At 36.5% G+C, this 20,372-nt stretch overlaps 1 protein-coding gene and 1 long non-coding RNA gene across 3 annotated transcripts; one reads left to right on the top strand and one right to left on the bottom strand.

Annotated features, from left to right (window-relative positions):
* Positions 1-1,813: 1,813 nt before the first annotated feature.
* On the top strand, positions 1,814-19,601 carry LOC18610605 (protein PIN-LIKES 3-like). 2 transcript variants are annotated; one of them, XM_007046367.3, is made up of 11 exons: positions 1,814-1,955; positions 2,444-2,616; positions 2,764-2,843; positions 2,950-3,074; positions 15,906-16,027; positions 16,333-16,572; positions 17,498-17,590; positions 17,672-17,772; positions 18,056-18,108; positions 18,214-18,399; positions 19,180-19,601. In XM_007046367.3, exons 2-11 carry the CDS (start codon positions 2,482-2,484, stop codon positions 19,302-19,304), a joined length of 1,260 nt encoding a protein of 419 aa, XP_007046429.1. In that variant the 5' UTR covers positions 1,814-1,955; positions 2,444-2,481; the 3' UTR covers positions 19,305-19,601. The 2 variants fall into 2 exon arrangements, with proteins under 2 accessions (XP_007046429.1, XP_017977355.1); XM_018121866.2 differs by lacking the exon at positions 1,814-1,955 and adding an exon at positions 2,001-2,132.
* Positions 2,970-3,992, bottom strand: LOC18610607 (uncharacterized). Its single transcript, XR_001928195.2, has 2 exons — positions 3,855-3,992; positions 2,970-3,208 (listed from the first exon to the last, which is right to left on the bottom strand). It is a non-coding gene; the product is annotated as an uncharacterized LOC18610607 (long non-coding RNA).
* Positions 19,602-20,372: the final 771 nt, after the last annotated feature.

Below are 20,372 nucleotides of genomic sequence, written 5' to 3'. Positions count from 1 at the left end.
AGGGAAGTTAAACTTTCTTCTATGAACAAAGGGGCTGTAGTCATTGTGGTGGGAGAGGATAATTGTTCTTGAAAGTATGTTGAAAATAGAAACAAGGTTGTTGATTCCAAACCGCTGCAGTTTTGCTTCGCTTGCTTTCTTTATTTCTTGTTTCCATCCTCTGTTGTAGGCTCCAAGAAGTTTGATTAGACTGGTTCCCAAAGGTGTCTAATGTGTTTGATTAGGTTCACATTATCCAGCAGTTCGTCTACTTTGTCAGAATTGATAAGTCATGTTGGAGTGTTAAGGGTTATAGGACTGTCTTTTGCTTTCTGCATTAAGTAGAGTTTCAGATGGATGCTGGAGTGAGTCATAGCTTGCGTCATTGGATTGGAGTCCGGAGAAAATATTTGGTTTGATTTTGGGCATTAAAGAGAACGGATAAATGATAAAATGATGCAAATCAACTAGAGATATTGTCTGCAGCCAGAGGGCGAATCAAGTATTGGTTTTGAAGGAGGGAGGTGCTGTTTAAAGAAACTATTATAGGTTTTTAAGAATGTGTTGCATCCATTCCAGGGTTCCTATGTGTTCATGTGCTAGAGAAACTTTTTCTGAAACACATCCTGCGTCCTATACAGGAGATGTAATGTGACAAAAGAAACTAGCATTCTCCAAACTATTCCAGAATCAAAAGATTTGCGACTTTCATGAATATTTTTTTATAGGTACAATCACAGAGCTGTTTGGGGTTGGTCAGGGTGAATGTTCAGTCATTATGCTGTGGCTTCATTCTCCCATACACTCTGGTCGACCTTTAAAATTCTGGCTTAGTAATTCTTTTTCTGCTTTATTATTATTTTACGGACTCATCGATCACAGGGGATGTAATTGATCAAAGCATGAATATGGTATTTGGTTACGTGTATATGTAGTAGAGTTATTGAGAGGGGCTAATTAGTGGTCGTAGCCTCTCCAAAGAAGGAATTTTTACTTTTAAAATTCCCCATGTATCAAAACTGAAAGGAGTATCGAACTCTCTCTCTCTTGGGGAGGGGGGTCATTGTAGTTTTTCCATTTGATGATTCATTAGAGATTATATGTGAAAATTAATATCTTTTGATGGGAATTTACGCACTTGCAGGCTTCCCAGAGGGCCAAATATCATATCTATAGGCATCCGTGGTTTAATTGCACAGTGGTCATGAAAATGCGATGGTGTTTTGATGTTGGATCATGCGACACATAGTTAAAATGTGAATGCGAACTTTCCTCTTTTTTTTTTGGAATTAAAAAAAAAAAAGAGGAGGAAAGGTTACAATGGAGTTTCCTTGAGTACTGTTTAACAAGAGAAGGAAGTAGCTGTAGAAGAGTCTAGTGGAATATGCAACAACCAATATCTGATATCTGAAAGTAAAATGTTTGACATGTGAGAGTGAGAAATAGATGCCATCTCTATGCAGATTGCAATGCGAAAGAGTGCATTTTGAACCTTTAGATCTCATTCTTGATGTTGTACTGTGGAGCGGGAAGAAGGTGGTGAACAACTGTGGACCAGTGTAAAGCAAAGTTAAAACAGAAGGAAGGTAACAGGAAGGAGGGCTTGAATCTCTTAAAGCTGAAAGGATCGATGAAGATAAATGGAATGGTTTGTTAAGATTCTGGGGTGGTGGGTCCACAGTCACGGACATGTATGATGGAGCGCCAGGGCCACGCACCAGCTGCTTAAGAAGAGTTTTGAGCCACTGGGCCACACCTGGTGACTCCTTTCTTTATCCCTCTTTGTTCATTGTTTATGGTTTCTTGTTCTGAAGTCTAAAGCAAATCATCCAAAAATGTTTTATCAACCCATACAGGCACATAAGTCATGTACCTGTTTAAGCTTAAGCAAATATAAGTGACTTCAAAAGGTCGGTATCAATAGACAATCCAGAGGCCAGAGCAACCACGCAAAAACAGCGCCTGTCCAGCAATAGGTTATAGCTCCGTCTTTATTTCTTCACTCCCAAGCATTTTATCCCCGCCGCATTCACATTCAAACTTGTTAGCTTTCTCGTCATTCCAAAGTCTCATCATTTTTTTTTAAAAATTTCATACCACATTCTTAGCCTCTTATATTCTCCCCTAAAATGTTGGGAGAGTGAAGAAGAAAGGTGCGGTGTGCGAACTTCCTTCTTCTTCTTGCATTCCACTTTCCCATTGGTCTATAACCACGCCTACCTCAATCCGTAGGAGGCATTTCACACATTTTGTTTCTATATAGACATATTTAGTGCATCAATTAGCTGTAACCACTTACATTGCGGTTACATTCCAATGATGTTGATCATGACAAGAAGGGTTTAAAAGTTTAATGATAGTATTCTTCCTTGCATTACTTACGGTTTAGGTGTGCAAATTTACAAGTAGCATAACAGTGCGCTGAAAGATGTCCTTATATTGAAAACTTCTCTCCTTTGAGCAGGAGTGGATTGTATTTGAAACGTTAGAAGAATCGATACGATGAGGTTTCTAGATTTGTTTGTTGTTGCTTCTATGCCAGTTTTGAAAGTGCTCCTGCTGACGGCACTTGGTTCATTTCTCGCCTTGGATCGTATAGATGTTATGGGGGAGGATGCGAGGAAGCAGTTGAATAATGTAAGTCGTAGATTCTCAGATTTCGGTTGTGTATCATATATAATATTTCTCATTGAACAGGGTCTGCCATGCGTTATGAAAACTTGGAAATAATTTGTCAGTCTCAGGAACTTCATAAATAAGAACCATGCTTTTGTCTGTGATCAGGTTGTTTTTTACGTGTTTAATCCGGCAGTGGTCAGTAGCAACCTGGCCAAAACAATTACCTTTGAGAGCATTGTTTTATTGTGAGTTCGGTTCTGGGTACTCAATCACATTTACTTATTGTGATAATTGTTGTTTAATTTATGGTGTGAGCTAATTTTTCTTCTTTCAATTCAACGTTATACATAGGTGGTTCATGCCATTCAATATCCTGAACACATTTATTATTGGCTCAGCAATGGGATGGGTACTAGTAAAAATTACAAAAGCTCCTCAACATCTAAGAGGCCTCATATTGAGTTGCTGTGCAGCAGGTATATATATATCTCTTTAGTCGTACATGCAGTTTCATTGGAAGTCAAAAACAGCATAGCCTATTTGGTTTCAGATATGTTCAAGCTGATTGCATCTGCGGTAATAATTTATCAGGGTCCTCCAAGGAAAGGTCCTGCAAAATTCACATTATCATGCATTTAAGTCAGAGAAACAAGGAAAGTTGCGTAGTTCAGAAGGCGTAATTAATCTAAACTTTTTTGACACGTTGTTCTCATTGCTAAACTGGTCCTTTACAAATGCTACAGAAAGTGTTTGTTCATGCACCTCATGGTTTATTCTTAGTACAAGAAATTGACTTTCTGCTTGACAAATATATAATGCCCCAAGAACTTTTTTTTGAAATTTAATAATATCATTAGTATACCTGTAGGCAACAACCCACCAGGCCTGGGACGAATTTAGGCCTAAGAGTTTCGTCGATGTGAAACTCATTTGCATAAAATTTTTCCGATAAAAATACAATGGTGATCAGCTCTGTTATACAGAAACGCAGAGCACTAGTCTGCTATACATTTCCAAGATCCCCCTACCTGTTCAGCATACTAACAACAAGTAACCCACAAAATTTACAGACCTAGGTCCCCAGCCAAACAAATCAACCAAGCAAGCATATCAAACCAACTCATCGATACAAAAATGACCCTTTCTCAATCAGTACAGGTCGAAAACAAAAGGAACTAGAAAGGAAAGGAAAGCTTGGCCTTCATTCATTAAGACATTATCATACCATAATTCCCCAGCTCAAAAACAGAACTCACCAGACCTCTTGGGTTCAAAAGCAGCCTCTGGTTCCCAGCCCCGTTGTCAGCGTCAAACCCAGGCTTCTCTGGCTCGATCATTTAGGAATAAAGGCCTGGAGACCCCAACTCCAATGAATAATATCAGCCCCTGAGACAGCATCAGTCGAAGATTGTGATCAAATCCACTTGCCTTTGAACCCCTTCTTTCACAAGACGGTATGCAACTTGATTTTTTTTTTGTATTTTAAAAAATAATTTTTAAAGATAAGATATTTTTAAAAATAATTTTTTTATAATTTTAATTATTTTTAATCAAGTTTGATAAAATTACCTTTAATGAAATTACACGCTATGATGTTACACACTATATACAAAAATTTGTGATAAGTCATAGTTAACGTGTGACATGTCATGTACAAAAACCTGTGACAAGTTATGGTTAGCGTGTTACACGTCATGTACAAAAACCTGTGACATGACATGTACAAAAATCTGTGACAAGCCATGATTAACGTGTTGCACGCCATGTACAAAAACCTGTAACAAGCCATGGTTAGCTGGTTACACGCCATGTACAAAATTTGTGACAAACCATGGTTAGCGTGTTACACGCTATGTATAAAAATCTGTGACAAACCATGGTTAGCGTGTTACAAGCTATATACAAAAATATGTGACAAGCTATAGTTAGGTTGTTACACGCCATGTTGAAAAAAAAATATTATTGTTACACGTCATGTACAAAAACATATTACACGTCATGGTTAAAAAAGGTTGTTACACGCCACGTCGAAAAAAAAATATTATTGTTACACACTATATTGAAAAAATATTGTTATTACACGACATATTTAAAAATATTTTGTTACACTTTAATACTTTAAATGTTGTTGTTACTTAAGAATCAAAACTTCAAATCCTCTCAACATTTTCTTTTTTTTTTTGACAATTTGACACAAATTAAAGTGTTTTTAACATGTTTTCATAAATCAAAATACAAATGTTTTTTTATCTAAAACACCTATTTTGACTAAAATTTTTTTTTTTTGAAAACCTAGATTTATAAATTTCAAAATTTTGAGTTTGTTGGTATCTAGGTCTCGAATTGATTCAATTAAAAGTTATTTCATACATTTATGATTATTTCTACCGTTTTAGTTTTATCCAAAATACCTAAAAATCGAATTTTTCAAACAACCACCCACTCAAGTACATCAAAATCATTGCTTGGTGTCTTGAAAGCGTAAAAAAGAGAAATCTGAAAATACGGGAGAGGGAAATCGAAAGCATAGCAGATGAATGCCAAACAGAGAAATCGATAAAATTTGAGAGACTGGGATGGTGAGAGAGAAATCTAAAGCACAAATGGGGAGAAATGGAGAGAAATTGTGATGAATTGTTTAATTTATTTGAAATAGTTTAAAGGGTATTTTCATCAAGTCATGACTAAATATGGCAAAAAACAGTTAAATTTATTTTGATGGTTACTTTTAAAATGTCTTTATCAAAAAAGATCATTTCTCACAATTTTCTCTTCTTTTTTTTTTTTTTCTGAGAATATGGTTAACCTCCCATCTCGGAACACTCTTTTTCAGTTTTTCGATGTGAAGTATCCATTTAAGCATCCTCCAAGGGGCTTTATTTGGATTATTCACCCATTTGACAGCATTTTTAAAGTTATTTTCTGCAATCCAAACATGTGTTGAAGTCCATTGTGATGCTGAAAAAACTCAAGAAGGCCTCTCTAATTGCTTGAACTTTTGAAAGGTTTGCATCTCCCATTCCTATTGCCTTAGAAAAATTGATTTTCATACAACCATTTTTATCTCGCAAGGCTCATTCGATCCCAGCCTCCTCGGGGCTTCCTTGAGCAACTTCGTCAGATGTTAAATTTCACCATTTCGTAGTCTAGCTGGATCCATTCTTCCACTTGCTTGCTAGTGTTGGCTTTAGGCACTCTTAATCCTGATCTTGGGTTTCTATAGGTATCCATAACAACACTATACAGATTAGGCCATTTTGCTTACGCTCAAGTGGCCACGCCTAGTTTGCTGGCCTCATAAACTTGATCAACCGCCCATGTTTTCCCTTAAAAGACTATATCACTCCTATGAATCCATAATGATCTGACTGTTGCATAAAAAGTCATTTTTCATATTTTAACCTCTGCATTCCACATGCAGAAAAAACTATTAATGTTCTCTTGAACTGCCCATTGCTCCTCCCAATCACAGCTCCATTTTGACCGCAATTTCCATGTTTCATGACAATGGATAAAGAGTTGACTAACCGTTTCTTGTTGCTATTTGCAAATTGCACACAAAGCTACTTTAGAGGATATCATTCCATGTCGAACCAGCTCCTATTTGACAGCGACTCTTCCATGTAGTAGTTGCCAGCTGAAAACTTCAATTCTATGTGGTGCTAAGTTTGCCCAAACCTCTCTCCACCTATCCCAAATGCTGGCCTCAGAATGTAAAACCTCTTTATAAAATGAATTCACTGTATAGCAGCTAGATGTCATCCCTTTCCACAGTAGCTTATCATCCATTTCCTTGTTCAAATGGTATTCCTCCACTATGGCTTTGAACTAGTGCCATTGTTGTTCTTCCCACCCAAACAATGCTTTCTAAGCTCCATGTTCCAGTCCACAATTCATTCTCCCATTGTCCATACACATTGATGCAACCATATTTGTTTCGAGCAAGTGCATAGATCCTAGGGTCATAGATCTTTTAAGGTTTCCCCTTCCATCCATCTGTTCATCTAGAATTGGATATTCCTGCCATTTCCAATGGTCATTTGTAGACTACTGTTAACTTGCAAAAAATACTCGTTAGTAGCCAATAAAGGTTTAATGATATTCTTCCAAGTTATGGAAAACTTTCTATTAGCATTTGTGGCGAGTATGAAAGTATTGGGATCACCTCCTATTTTTTAATGAATCATTCTTTTCCACAACCTTGATTTCTCACTATTGTACCTATAAATCCACTTGTTAAAAAAGGGCTCTATTTTTTTATCTCTAAATCAATAATCCTCAAACTCCCATCCTCATTGTGTTTACATAGTTTATCCTATCCTTCTTTCCATCTTAAAAGGCTCTATAATAACCTCATTAACTAACACCGAAACCTTTGTCGTCTTTAAACACCTTTCGATCCATTTTTGCCATCGAATTCCAAACCTTATTTTTCTTAACACAAATTGCAAAAATCCCCAATCCACATTGTCGTAAGCTTTCTCAAAGTCCATTTTGAGTAAAAGGCCCCTTTCACTTCCCTTATTTAAGAAATCGACTATCTCATTCATAATTAAGGTGTTGTTTGTTAATTATCTTCCTTTCACAAAAGCAAATTGGTTTTCCCCAATCACTTACCTTATCACCTTCCTCAATCTATTTGCAAGTAGCTTTACCACAATTTTGTACACACTCCCCACAAGGTTGATAGTTTATATTCGGCGATGGTGGATGGATTGATAACTTTGGGTATGAGTGTAATGAAAGAGTTATTTGCCTTTCCTTCTAGCTTTCCCTTCTCATAAAAATTTTGTAAACATTACATCATTTCTTCCTTAACCAAATCCCATTGATTCTTAAAAATGCTCAAACTTAAAACCATCCTACCTTGAGGCTTTGTTGCCATCATAATTACAAATGGTCTTCTAAACCTCTCCTATTAAGAACTTTCTTTCTAGAAACTCCACATTATCTTCATTTATAGTTTTGAAAGAGTAATTAAACTCCTTTAACGTAAGCACTTTTTTGCTCTTGTAAAACTGAGCAAAGTATTTTACCATTTCACTTTTCACCCCTTCTGACTCACTTATGTTGGGGTTTTCTATTTGCAGTTGTTGTATGAGGTTCGCTCTTCTTCTAGCTGAAGCCATCATATGGAAGAATTTCGTGTTGTGGTCCCCTTCCAAAACCCATTTCGTTTTGGACTTCTAGTACCATTCTCTCTCCTCTACTCTATATAAATCTCATAATTGAGCTATTTTCCCCATAATCTCTTCCCTAGTTCCCTCACTCTCGACGCCATCTTGCCACTTTTCATTGAGTTCTTGCAATTCCTTTTCACTCTTTGATATTTTCTCCTTAATACTCCCAAAAACTCTCTTTTGCCACTTTTTTAAAACTAGTTTCAGCTCCTTCAACTTCCTCCATAGCCCTTTTCCTCATTCATTCCCTCTTCTAGCATTATTCTAGTAATCTTTCACCACAACTCTAAAACTCTTTTCCTCCATCCAGTAATTGAAGAACTTGAACGGTTTTGGTCCCCAATCCATTTTGTCCAGCCCAATAATTATAGGATTATGATCTGATAGAGAACTTGACAAACACCTTTAAACCATCTTCTCGTCCATTTCTAATAATTCCACATCAATCAAAAACTAATCTAGTCTGCTAAAAACAAGTTCTTCCCTATTATTGCAGCATATGAACTTGTTGTCTGTCAACGGAAGATCAACAAGACCAATCTCATTAATGAACTGATCAAATCGTGCTGAAGCTTTTCTTGTATTCCTCTTATTAATCCTTTCTTCATCATTCCTGACAATGTTAAAATGCCCCCCAAAACCCACTAGATTTTAGCCTCAGCCATGATCTCACTCAATTCTTCCCAAATCACATTTCGCTCTTCTTCATCATTTAGAGGGTACACATTCCCAAACCCAACCATTGTTCTGATCCCTTTTGCCATCTTAATTAAAAGTAAAAAAATTTTATGGGTGAGCCTCTTCAACCTTGAAAAAATTCTCTTGCCATATACACAACAGACCACCCGACCTCCTTTCAGATTTCATTGCTCTGCTTTGGACTCTTTCTTTCAACCATATTTTCTCCTATAAACCATTATATGGGTTCTATATCTTGGTCTCTTGGACAAAGACCATATTCGATTTACTTCTGTTGACGACTTTTCTTAATACTCGCTTATTCTCACCTCTGCATAAACCCTTTAAATTTCATGACAAAATTATCATTAAAACCAGAAACCACGCAAATAACGTACCTAACACACGCTCTTTATATCTCTATCCTTTTTTCCTTTTTGATTTCCCGTTTTCACTACCTTCTTTACTAGACCCTACTTCTCTTTCGTTAACGAACTGTGCATCCTATCCTAACCCTTATCAACTTGACCCACCCCTTACTTGATTCAAGATTCCTCGATGATTGACATATTTCTTCAGTCATGGTATTTCCACCCCTAATTTTAGATAAAAGACTTACTAGTGGAGTCTCCTTGCCTTCTGTGATATCTTTGTTTGCTTTCTTACCCTTTCGTTTCTTTACCATTGCTTTGCTCTTGCCTTTCCGTCTTTTCAGCTTAGTCCCTTATTTTTTCCTTTTCTCCTTTGCTCTAAGTAGTTTTATCAATGGCGTATCCTATGATGGAGATAGGTGTCACAACCCAATTCTCAAGCCATGACCGGCGCAAGGACCCAATAGGCATAGCCCACTAGGCCCAAGCAAGCCTCTCAATATGCACTTGTATATTAACCCATTTATCTAGCATATTTCTTTAAGATCTGTACTTAATAGTGTTCAAATGCCGATTTCTCCAACGCAACTCATAAAACTTAAGTGAATGCTCACATTAGCATCATAATTCAAATCATACATAAATAGTTGTCAATATATCTTTGCAAATTCACATGAAACATATACAAAGATTTTTACCATCAACGGAGTGACTCTGGATTGAGAGATATGACTACTGAGTGTCAATATACCTACCTAAGGGATGGGGGTACGGGGACACCTCAATCTACGTATCAACGACTATTGATCTGAAAAAATGAAGTTGAAAACGTGAGTATAAACTTAGTGAGTGAACATAGGAAGGGAACAAGCAATATAATAAGGAAAAGTTTGAAATCATAATGCACTTATTTGAAAACGATGCACTTTAGCTTAAGTCCTTATTAAAACCCTCAATTGAACCCTTGGTCGCTAAATCATGTGACGATAGAGAATTTTTATGCAACATGAAATTGGAGAAGTGGAAAATATGGCAAAAACCAGCCAAATGCTAAGCGAAACAAAAAGTTTCATTCTCGCTGCAGCAAAAGGCATTCTTGGTTTGCATATGGTTCAGTTTTTCAAGCATATCTTCCACTACATGGGTCCAATTGACATGCTTGTTAGGTCATTAGAAAGCTAAGAGGTAGGGCTACGACTTTAGTGTTTACCACTTTACCCAGTTCTCATTGAAAAGTGGTCAAAATCATTGTCAAAGTGACAGCATTACACCACCACCGAGAGTTTCTAGCGGCAGCGAGAATCCATTTTGCTACAGCCAAATTCCTTATTGTAATGAACACCAATTTGACAATACTTAGCAACTTTCAAAGTTCAACATGCAAGATTCACATATGCAAAACCATATACCATACTCATGAACTTTGATTTCATAAACATAGATGTATATATATAAATGCATAAATAACACCAATATTAGCATAATCACACCCGGCTCATGTACATCCCCCCACATCGTGCACATAGCCGACGCCATCATGTGCATCCCCCCACATCGTGCACAATCAGTGCCATCGTGTACATTCCCCCACATCGTGCACACGGGCACTATCATCATCCATCTCCCACACCACCATCATCACCGGCATGTGCATCCCCCCACATTGTGCGCACACACGGTTATAGTCATCATACACAATATCAACTATCATGCACAACATATATATATATATATATATATATATATATATATCATCATAATGAAATAGTGCATGAATCAATAACAACCACATCTCACAACATAAAACCATTTAGCAAAAGCTTGTTCCCAAGGCATTTGTTTTAAGATAAAGTTGTATAAAATCATTCAAATGCTTGTACAAAACAGTCACATTCCCAAAATGATTTTGAAGTGCAGTTCACTCACCTTACTATAGTAGAATATTACATCGTTATTTGATCGGAGGTGTCTCTAACTATTTTCACTGGCATGTCGTTCGTTATTTACTCTAGCACGCCACCACAGTACTCTAACCTTATTTTTGCACTTCCTAACAATAATACAAACTCAATATATTTAATTACATATGTATACGGGCAGCACTTCAATCAATTAATCTTTACACAAATTTATGTTTTTCATCCTATCATGAAACTATCTTCAATTAACTCACATCTTAATACATTTTTACCAAAATTACTTATATAATTGCTTACGAAATTCCTTAAATTATATCACCGAAAACTTAATTATGATGTCACGTGTCTACTTCAACCTTTCTAAATAATTTCCACCCAAATCTATCTTATATTTCCACACATAATTCACATATATGGCAGCAGCAATCATTCTCACTTTCACTTGATTATTTCCTAGTTTACATGCATTGTTATCTATCTAACTTTCAATACTTTGTTTCTCAATCCTCCATCCACAATATTCCTTTTTCATTTCTTTCAAACAACATGCCATACAATCTTAATAATTTTCAACTAGCTTAGGCAAATAAATCCTTTTAACAACCATAATTCCTCACAATATTCAACTAACCGTAGGCTTTAAAATATAGTGTTATGCTTACCATTTTCCTTTTCTACTTTGAGTCCTTCATGTACCCATGGGTTTATTGGCTTACATGTTATCAATTTTTCTCCAATCAAGCCAATCTTAACTGCCACAAGAGATTTCTTTAAGTCACTAACTCATTTTCAAAGACTACTCAAGCCAAAAACAATAATTCTTACCGTTTCTTGCTTGAATCACCAAAACCAAGTTTTTTCTTCCTTGCTCTCTTTTTCTTTCTTCTTCTCCTAGAGTTTATATGTGCTGGAAATTAGGGTTAGAAGTTGTAACTTTGGTGCACAAGAAGTTGGGAGAAGAATGAAGCAAGAAAAGAAAAGAAATGAAAAGGAAACAAGGAAAGAAAATGAAAGAAAATTAGTTTTCCATGGGAGAATGAGAGAATGGCATTGGAAGCTTCAAGAATGAAGAAGAAAATATCTTGCTGGAGGAGATGAGGACTGTTTTGGGCTGATAAGGATGAGAGTCAAAGCTTTCTTGGAAGCTTTGACCAAGCTTTGTGTAAAATTATCATTTTACTCTTTTTGTTTCTTTTCATTTTAATTTAGTCCTCCCAACACTCATTTAACTCCAACTTCCTTCTATTATCTTCTTCTACACATGTACAAATAAAGTATGAAGTTTGTACTCCAACGCGGTATCCCCATAATATTTAAAATATTTATTTGCCCCGTGCTATCTTTACTTAATAAAGACACGCGACCCCATTAATGTCATTTTTCTCCAAAATTCTCTCATTCTTCTTCTCCCCTACTTAAATTGACCATATACTCCTTCTTCATAAAAAATTTTGACACTGAATTAAATATTAATATTTTAATATTATTTTATTAATAAAATATTATTTTATTCGAAAAAATTTCTCTTGTCTCCTCTTATCCCCTTGGTATCCAAAATACCTTATTAGGACTCAATTGACTTCCGAATCACTTTTTATCTCACAAATTCTTCTTCGATAAAAATATTATTATTTTATTATTATTTTCTCGCGTGTAGAATATTTTATCCCAAACTATTCTTTTCATCTTTCATCATTTCTAATCATCATAATTAACCTCAATTGGTATCCAGTAAGTTTTTTTATTAGTCACCATATCAAAGTACGAGGTATTATAATAGGCCTAAGTTTTTCCATTTTGTTTCAAGCACCCTTGACTTCTTGATTCTTTCTCTCTTGATCGTTCCCCCATTTTCATTCTCTAATTGCCACTCCCACTCGCCTTTGAATTCTCACTTGTGTCGCACTCATTTTCTCCCAAAAGCTTTCCCAAAATCTACTTTGCTATTGTCTCCAAGAATGCACCGGGGTCCAGCTCATGCTCCTTGACTTCAAATTGGCCTTTATTGTCACAAGATTTGGACTCACCTCCCTTCTAGTTTTGATTTGAAGCCTACTGGGTTCTGCTTCACCATCCCATTTACCAAACCATCATCCCTCGACCTTAAGGGTCTTGATCCATTCATTTGTTTCTAAGTTTGGGCTACATGGCTCTTCACTATGACTCCATTAATTGCTTGAATAAAGCCCATTCGTAGCTATCTCTTTCCCTTTCCAAGTTGGACTTTTTGGCCTTTTTTCTTTGCTTAGGTTATTAGCCTTTGGGTCAGCCCATTTCTCCTGACTGTTGTTTCCTATATTTTCAAAACTCGAATTTTTCTCTCTATTTTTACTTGATCTTTTCAAATTTTTCCTCCTATCAGTGCTTCTTTTCGGAGACTCTAACTACTCGTTTGGTACAGGGAATAGTTAAGCTATTCCTTGTCATTTCCATGGTTTTGCTCTACCTCCGTTTGGTACAACAATGCCACAAGGAATAGGTGTTATCTAGTAATAGTTATTCCTTAAAATGGGGTAAAACTCAGGCATAACTACACCTAAGCTTCCTCATGGGTTTTACTATTCCATGACTGAGGGAATAGCTCTAAAATGTAATAAAACTAAAATACCCTTTATAACTTAAAAATATTACAATCTTAGACTTATAAATACTTTTTTCTTCTCGTTTTCCCTTCTTCTTTCTCTCTCTTTTCACGTTCTTTCCTCTCTCATTCTCTCTCTAACTAGCACTCAACACCGAAGATGATGTTGGTGGTGGCGACGACGACGACGATGATTTCACTACCGAATGTAGTCAAAAAGTGTCGATTTAGTCCTTTTCGACAAGATTCAACCGAGATCCAACTAGATCTGGCACTTAACGGTCAGATCTGGTTGCGAAAAGCATCGGATCTCGTGCTTCCTGATCGAATCTCACGGTTGGATCTGACACTCCACGATCAAATTCGGTCTCGGGGAAGCGTCGATCTGGAGCCGTAGTGGCTAGATCCGGGCACCTAGTGTGCCAGATCGACATTTTATTACACTAGTTGCCTTTTCGACAAATGACCTATGAAAAAGAAAAAAAACAAAAAAAAATAAAAAAAATTATTTGTAAAATTTAAAATATTAATATTTTAAACTATTAATGTTTTATTTATTAAATTATTAATATATTAAAATTTTAATGAGTGTAAACAAAAAATAAAAAATTATTAATATTTTAATAATAATAATAATAAATTATGAATAAAATATTATTAATTAAAATATTAATAATTAATTTATACTAAAATATTAATATTTAAATTATTAATTATTAATATTTTAATTAATTATAAATTATTAATATTTAAAATATAAAATAAAAATATATAATTATATATATAATAAAAAATATTTTTATCTTTTTATTTTTTATTTTTTTATTTCAAAATTATTGTCATCCACTAAACATTATAATAAATTATAATAATTATTTTTACTCTATTCTATTCACCATATCAAAATACATAATAATTATTTTATTTTATTTTAATTTCATTCTATTTTTACATAATAATTATTTTATTTTATTTTAATTTATTCTACCAACCTGCCATGTGATTACGTCAACCCCTTTTTCCTACAACTTTTGCTTGCTACTTTGCTTTGTCTTTTGGTTCTTCCCTAACTCCGTCTAAACCGCTGATTTTGATTTACATTTTTCAACGGTTGGAGATGGACTCCTTTCCCCTCCCATGTTCGTCACCCATCCCTCAGCGCCGATCGCCACCAGTTCTGCTGTACTTTTTATCGCCGTTTCTTCCATTGTTGTCAGCGTTTTCCTGCCCAGACCACAAGTTTCCATCCCGATAATTTTTGCTTTTATTTTTATAACTTTGCCATTCACCATGATCTGAGGATAGTCAGGAATCATTCTCTTGCTATTTACTTCAGCTTTTATGAGAGCATAGTCCAACGTGTTCTTCAACTCAGTTGCCTTGTCAACTTGAAGGAATTTTCCCCATGACTTACCCAGCGCCTCGAACATTTTTTGGTGCAAGAGGTGAGCTGGTAGTTCTTCAACTTGGACCCACACCAAATACTTCCTTCCATCTTCATTCAGATCATAGGGTTGAATTTTTTCAAACCACTTTTCTAATATCGCTGCCTATTTCACCAGAGTACCATCCATATCCTTCGTCTCGTTAAAAGTCACAATCACGTTTAACCCCCTGCTGATCTCACCATTGCCGTGATCCCTTCACTCATTAAGCTGTTCTGTAACTGCTGACAGCTTATTAATGGTTTTAAACTCCCTATCGCGCTACGCTTTAATCCCATCCACCTCTTTGTTCCAATCATTCATCACCTGTTTGGGAACAAGAGCATTTGCAGGTTCCTGTTTCCATTTGAAGCAAGTACGTCTTTGTAAGACTTTTGAGTGCTTGCTCCCCCTGTTTGTAATTCTAGTGATTCACCCTGCTCCTTTCTCCTATCCCCAATCACTGGTGAGATGGCTTCTTTAATCAACAAGTGCCTTCCCTTCAACTTTGCATTTTGTCCATTTCGGATTGGTCTTTGCAGTTCTTCCACCGTCCTATAACGGACGAAAGCATACTTCATCAATCGTCTTCGTGGCTGATTAGGTATGAATAAATCAACAACAACCGGTCAAAGATAGTTTTTAGCTCTCTCCACTGGGTGTTCACACTGATATTGTTGACATCAGCAGAGAACGCCCTTCTCCTCCATCGTTGGAAATAGAAAATCCCTGTCTCCCTTCTCTTTTCCTCCTGCCCTGCCCCCCATTCACTAATCCTAGCACTCGGACCTATCCTCTGGTGATCCCTCCAGTCTCCTGCCCTCTCTCTTACTCTTCCTAGTGTTTTTCCTCTCTATTTTCTCTCTCTTCGACACTCAATTTTTTTTCCAATGCCGCAGGACTTGATGGGTTTTCTACACAAAATATGTCAATATGATCATTGATTGTTTTCCTGAGTATCCCTTATCATACAAGCAAGGGTTTATTAGGTTGAAGAGCTCATGTGGCATTAAAAATTTTTAAGGGAAAAAGACTTCGGAATTAATTGTCATACACATTTATATGCTGCCACAAACTTGCATAGTTGCATCTTGTATTATTCATACTTCCTTCAAACAAATCCAAGTAGTTATCTTTTGGGTTAACCTAAACAGGAAATATGGGACACTTGCCCTTAATTGTCGTTCCAGCGATCTGTACAGAGAAAGGCAGTCCCTTCGGCACTCCTGACATTTGCCATAAGTACGGAATGGCTTATGCTTCACTTTCTATGGCGGTATGATAATCACTTATCTTTATCTGCTTTCTTTCATTTTTCCTAATCAAATAAGGAATAAAAACCACAAACACATACAAGAGAACACCAATAACCATTTTTTTTATAGCCATTGTCTCAAGTAGCTATAATCTGTTGGAACCAACTGGTGACTTGACAATGCATGCATCAGATATTGTTACACTGCCTATCTCTCACATTCTCCTCCTACCACCAGACTGTAGGTAGAGATACAAAAATGCATGACAGAAACAATTTAAGTTCCTTCACTGACTTTGATCAACGGTTCTTTTCTGATATTTCAGATAGGAGCCATTTACTTGTGGTCTTATGTATACAACATAGTGCGAGTTTCCTCAAGTAAGGTCAACAAAGACGTTAATGGAGATGGCTCAACTAGAATTTTGAAGTCTACGGAAGGCATGCCAGCATTACTTGAAGAGGATTACTCAGAATTTCTTCTTCCTTCAAATGATTGCTCCATCTCTCTCAAGTATACGCATGAATTGACATTTCCATGCACCAAACCAAACGGAACTGTCAAGGTTGCTCCTATCTTATTATTTTCTAGCATTATTATTATTATTATTATTATGCATCCATTTCTATCTTTAAGACATGGTGTAATTTTTATTTTTTTGTCCTTCTTTTTCTTTTTTGTGTCATCATTCTCCATATAGTCACTGATATCAAATCAATATTATTTGCAGAACCAATAAGGTTCTCATACGACCAAACAACCATGTTGGAAAACTTCTTTCCCTGATATGTACATGTGTGGATGAGGAGTGCATTCATAAACATGTATGTACTAGAAAAATAGAGACCGGACACAATATCAACAGATATACACCATATATAGCTGGCCTTAAGTTCTTTTTCTTTTCTCATTCCATATATCCCAATGTCTTTAATATGAATTGATATTATGCATGGCTTAATTACTTTGATAGTATCATCTGTGAATAGTTGATTCGTGTGTGATTCTTGTGATTTGAAACATCAAATCCGTCAATCTCTTTTCCAAGGAACATATTTCCAAGGAAGAGATAGTTATAACTTCCATTTGGTGCTTTCTTACTGTTCCATAAGAAACAAAATGTGAAAGCTAGCTGGTACCTTTTACTTCATCAACTAAGTCATATTTTTCTAATGGAAATGCATCAAGGAGAAGGAACAACTGCGGACACCAGAATATCAGTAGTTTAGAAGTTCTTTGATGGTACCAAAGTTCTTTACATTGAAATGTATAATTTGCACCACACATATTCACATAGTACCTGTTACAGAGTTTACATTCATGTGTGTGACAAACACTACTGAAAGATTGAAATGTAATTGAAATCTGAGGGACAGACTACAGTCTGTTCACTTGGTATCTGGAAGATCTCACATGTTGTTATCTGCCATTGCGGAGTTGCTTTTTATCCATTAGATTGTAATTTGATTGCTATAGGTATTTTATGGCAGGTATCAGATTTTGACAAGACTTGGCAGTATTTAAGGATGATTTCACAAAAACTCAATCTGAAGGCTTTATTTGCACCTTCAACTACTGGGGCGGTATCCTCTTGGCCCGCTTTATATCCTATTATAGAATCACTTGTTTTTGACAGTAACTGACATTGTTGTTTTCTTGCATAGTTTATTGGATTCACTATAGGTGTAGTTCCCCAAATTCGAAATCTCATAATTGGTGGTAATGCTCCCCTCCATGTGGTTCAAGACTCTGCTTCTCTGTTGGGGTATGCATCAGAACTCCACCTCTCTGATTGTGTATATGATAAATATCAAAGTCTTTTCAGGATTGCAAAGAAAAAACTATGCAGTTTCATGTGCATTTTAATGATTAATCAATCACTGCAGAAATGTTTTCTTTTCCTGCCACATCAACTATGGAGATAATATATAGCATTGAGCTGATTCTTTTTCTTTACTCATATTTTCAAATTACGTTTCTTTTAAAGCATGCTTCGCACGTTCCTTTTTCTCTGGCTGCCATTGTTTTTTCTAACGGTTGATTCGCAGGGATGCAGCCATCCCAATCATAACCCTGATAGTGGGAGGAAACCTTCTTAGAGGTAATATGGAGTTCGTTTTTTTTATATAGTGTTTGCTATCACTATTTGGAAATGTCGTAGTTTGTGGTCATTTTAACTTTTTACTGGATGTTGGGTGATATTCAGGTTTGAAAGGACCAGGTATTTGCCTGTCACTTGTAGTTGGAGTAATTGCTGTTCGGTATGTTTTCCTCCCCTTGTTGGGCATTGTCATCATTAAGACTGCAGTCCGGTTTGGTCTGGTGCACTCAGATCCACTATATCAGTTCATTCTTCTGCTACAATACGCACTCCCACCAGCAATGAACATAGGTATAGTGAAGTGATTTTAAGTTGATTTTGATGAAGCAGCAAACGTAGATTCCTGAAGTTTGGCTTCAATTTCAGTTTATCTTCAATTTTTTTTTTGAAAATCAATAGGTAGCTTCCAGTAATAAAAGGGGAATGAAAAGCATTCCCATGGCATCAACATGGCCAAGTTGGCTGTATAGTGGTTGAGATGCCCTTAGACTAAAACAAGCATATCTCCCCAATACACTGTTAAGGCACTAAACAACAGAGCCCATCAGAACAAAAGAGGCTGCCGGGTGTGCACTTATACAATCTGCAAAAAACACGATCCCAGTGACCAGAAAACAAAAATTAATCACATGACTATATAAGAAAAGGAATCCAAGAGATTCCGCCATCAACCATAAGAACAAGGCACAGTAAACAGAAAGGAACCACCAGCTACCCAAGACCGAGACAATCACCAGGAAAACACAACCAGTCTATCTTTAATTTTGCATGTCTTCTGAACCAAGTGTCACATGATGGGCTGAGTTGAACTTGTTTGGTATCACATCACTAGCAGTCATGCACGTGCTAATAAGGCTGGCTCTCATGCTAAAGTGCTTTACCTATGTTGCACTTGTCACCAGAAGTAAAATTCTGCTTTTATGTAGACCAATCGGTGCATGTTGGCTGTTGCATATTCTTCTCAGTTCTCACTACACGGCTGATGGAAAAAAGGGGTTTGGTTGGAGTTGATTTCTTTATTATTACAGATATAAAGATGAAGGTTTTCTTTCCCTATTTTTGGTGGTGCAGGCACAATCACCCAATTGTTTAAAGCCGGAGAGAGCGAATGCTCTGTCATAATGCTGTGGACATATGGGTTGGCGTCAATTTCACTTACACTGTGGTCAACTGTGTTCATGTGGTTAGTGGGTTGATTTGTGTATCCATAGGTGTTGCCCCTTGCTTGCTTCTTCACAGAGGCTAAACTATCTAGCATCCAAAAGCCCGAGACAAAGTCCCTCAATTTGGAGTTGATGTAGAACCTGTAACACGTTGTCCTGTCCTTACCTAACAATAGCATAAATTCTGTTTTAATGTAGTGTATGATTATGACATGTGGCTATCCTCTTCCTATACTTGACTGCAGAGCGCATAGCATTGCTTCCATTTTTCAACTTTACAACACTCCCTGTGTATTCTATTGCTGTAAGGTGCATTGTTTTTGAGTTTCATACCGCTAATGCCAAGCTTCAAGCTAGAGCAAACAACTGCATTTAATTTTGGCATGACACAAAGTTATTGATTACTATAACTTTCCTACCAGCTCTTTTGCTTTCTTTCGCGTTGACAAGGACAGAAATTGTTCATAAAATTTCAAGAAGAGTTGGTTGAGACATCAACTTTCTTGGCAACCAAAGTTCATCGAGCTGCTAAATTTGGGGAAAGCCATAAAGCATACTATGTTAGTTTTAATGTTTGTGAGATGAAAGCCACTTGCAGCTGCTTGATGTTTGAATTATCGGGCCTTCTTTGTAGATTGACAGTTTTCAGGCTGACAAATGTTCTTACTCTACGATCTCACTATGCTTTGAAACAATGGACAAGGAATGGCAAAAGTGTTTTTATATTGGAGGACCATGCTGGTGATTTGTTCCGTAATTCACGAGTCTCAAGTGTTTAATACAATCATCTTCGTCATGAGGCCCGGTTTCGAGTGCAACAGATCTTTTTGGTGTTTTCTTCTCAAGTTTGCCATTATTATTCCATTACTTTGTCCCAGCTCCCAACGCTTGCCATTTTGGAAGAGTAGATGTAAGTTGTAACATCTGTTTTTCTCCGCCATCCTACACTAAGCTGTCTGCCTGTCACAATGTAATTAGCCGTAAAAAGAACAAAGGGCCGTAAGGAAGTGAGGTAAGGGTGAGACAATTAGACAAGTAAAATTTCGAAAGGACTGTAGGAACGTTGAACATCTTGGTCACAGGGCAAGGCTTCTTTGCCAG

This window comes from Theobroma cacao, chromosome 1 (assembly GCF_053813885.1).
Source record: "Theobroma cacao isolate CCN51 chromosome 1, ASM5381388v1, whole genome shotgun sequence".
Taxonomy (NCBI): domain Eukaryota; kingdom Viridiplantae; phylum Streptophyta; class Magnoliopsida; order Malvales; family Malvaceae; genus Theobroma; species Theobroma cacao.
This window is presented reverse-complemented; position numbering and strand designations above follow the sequence as displayed.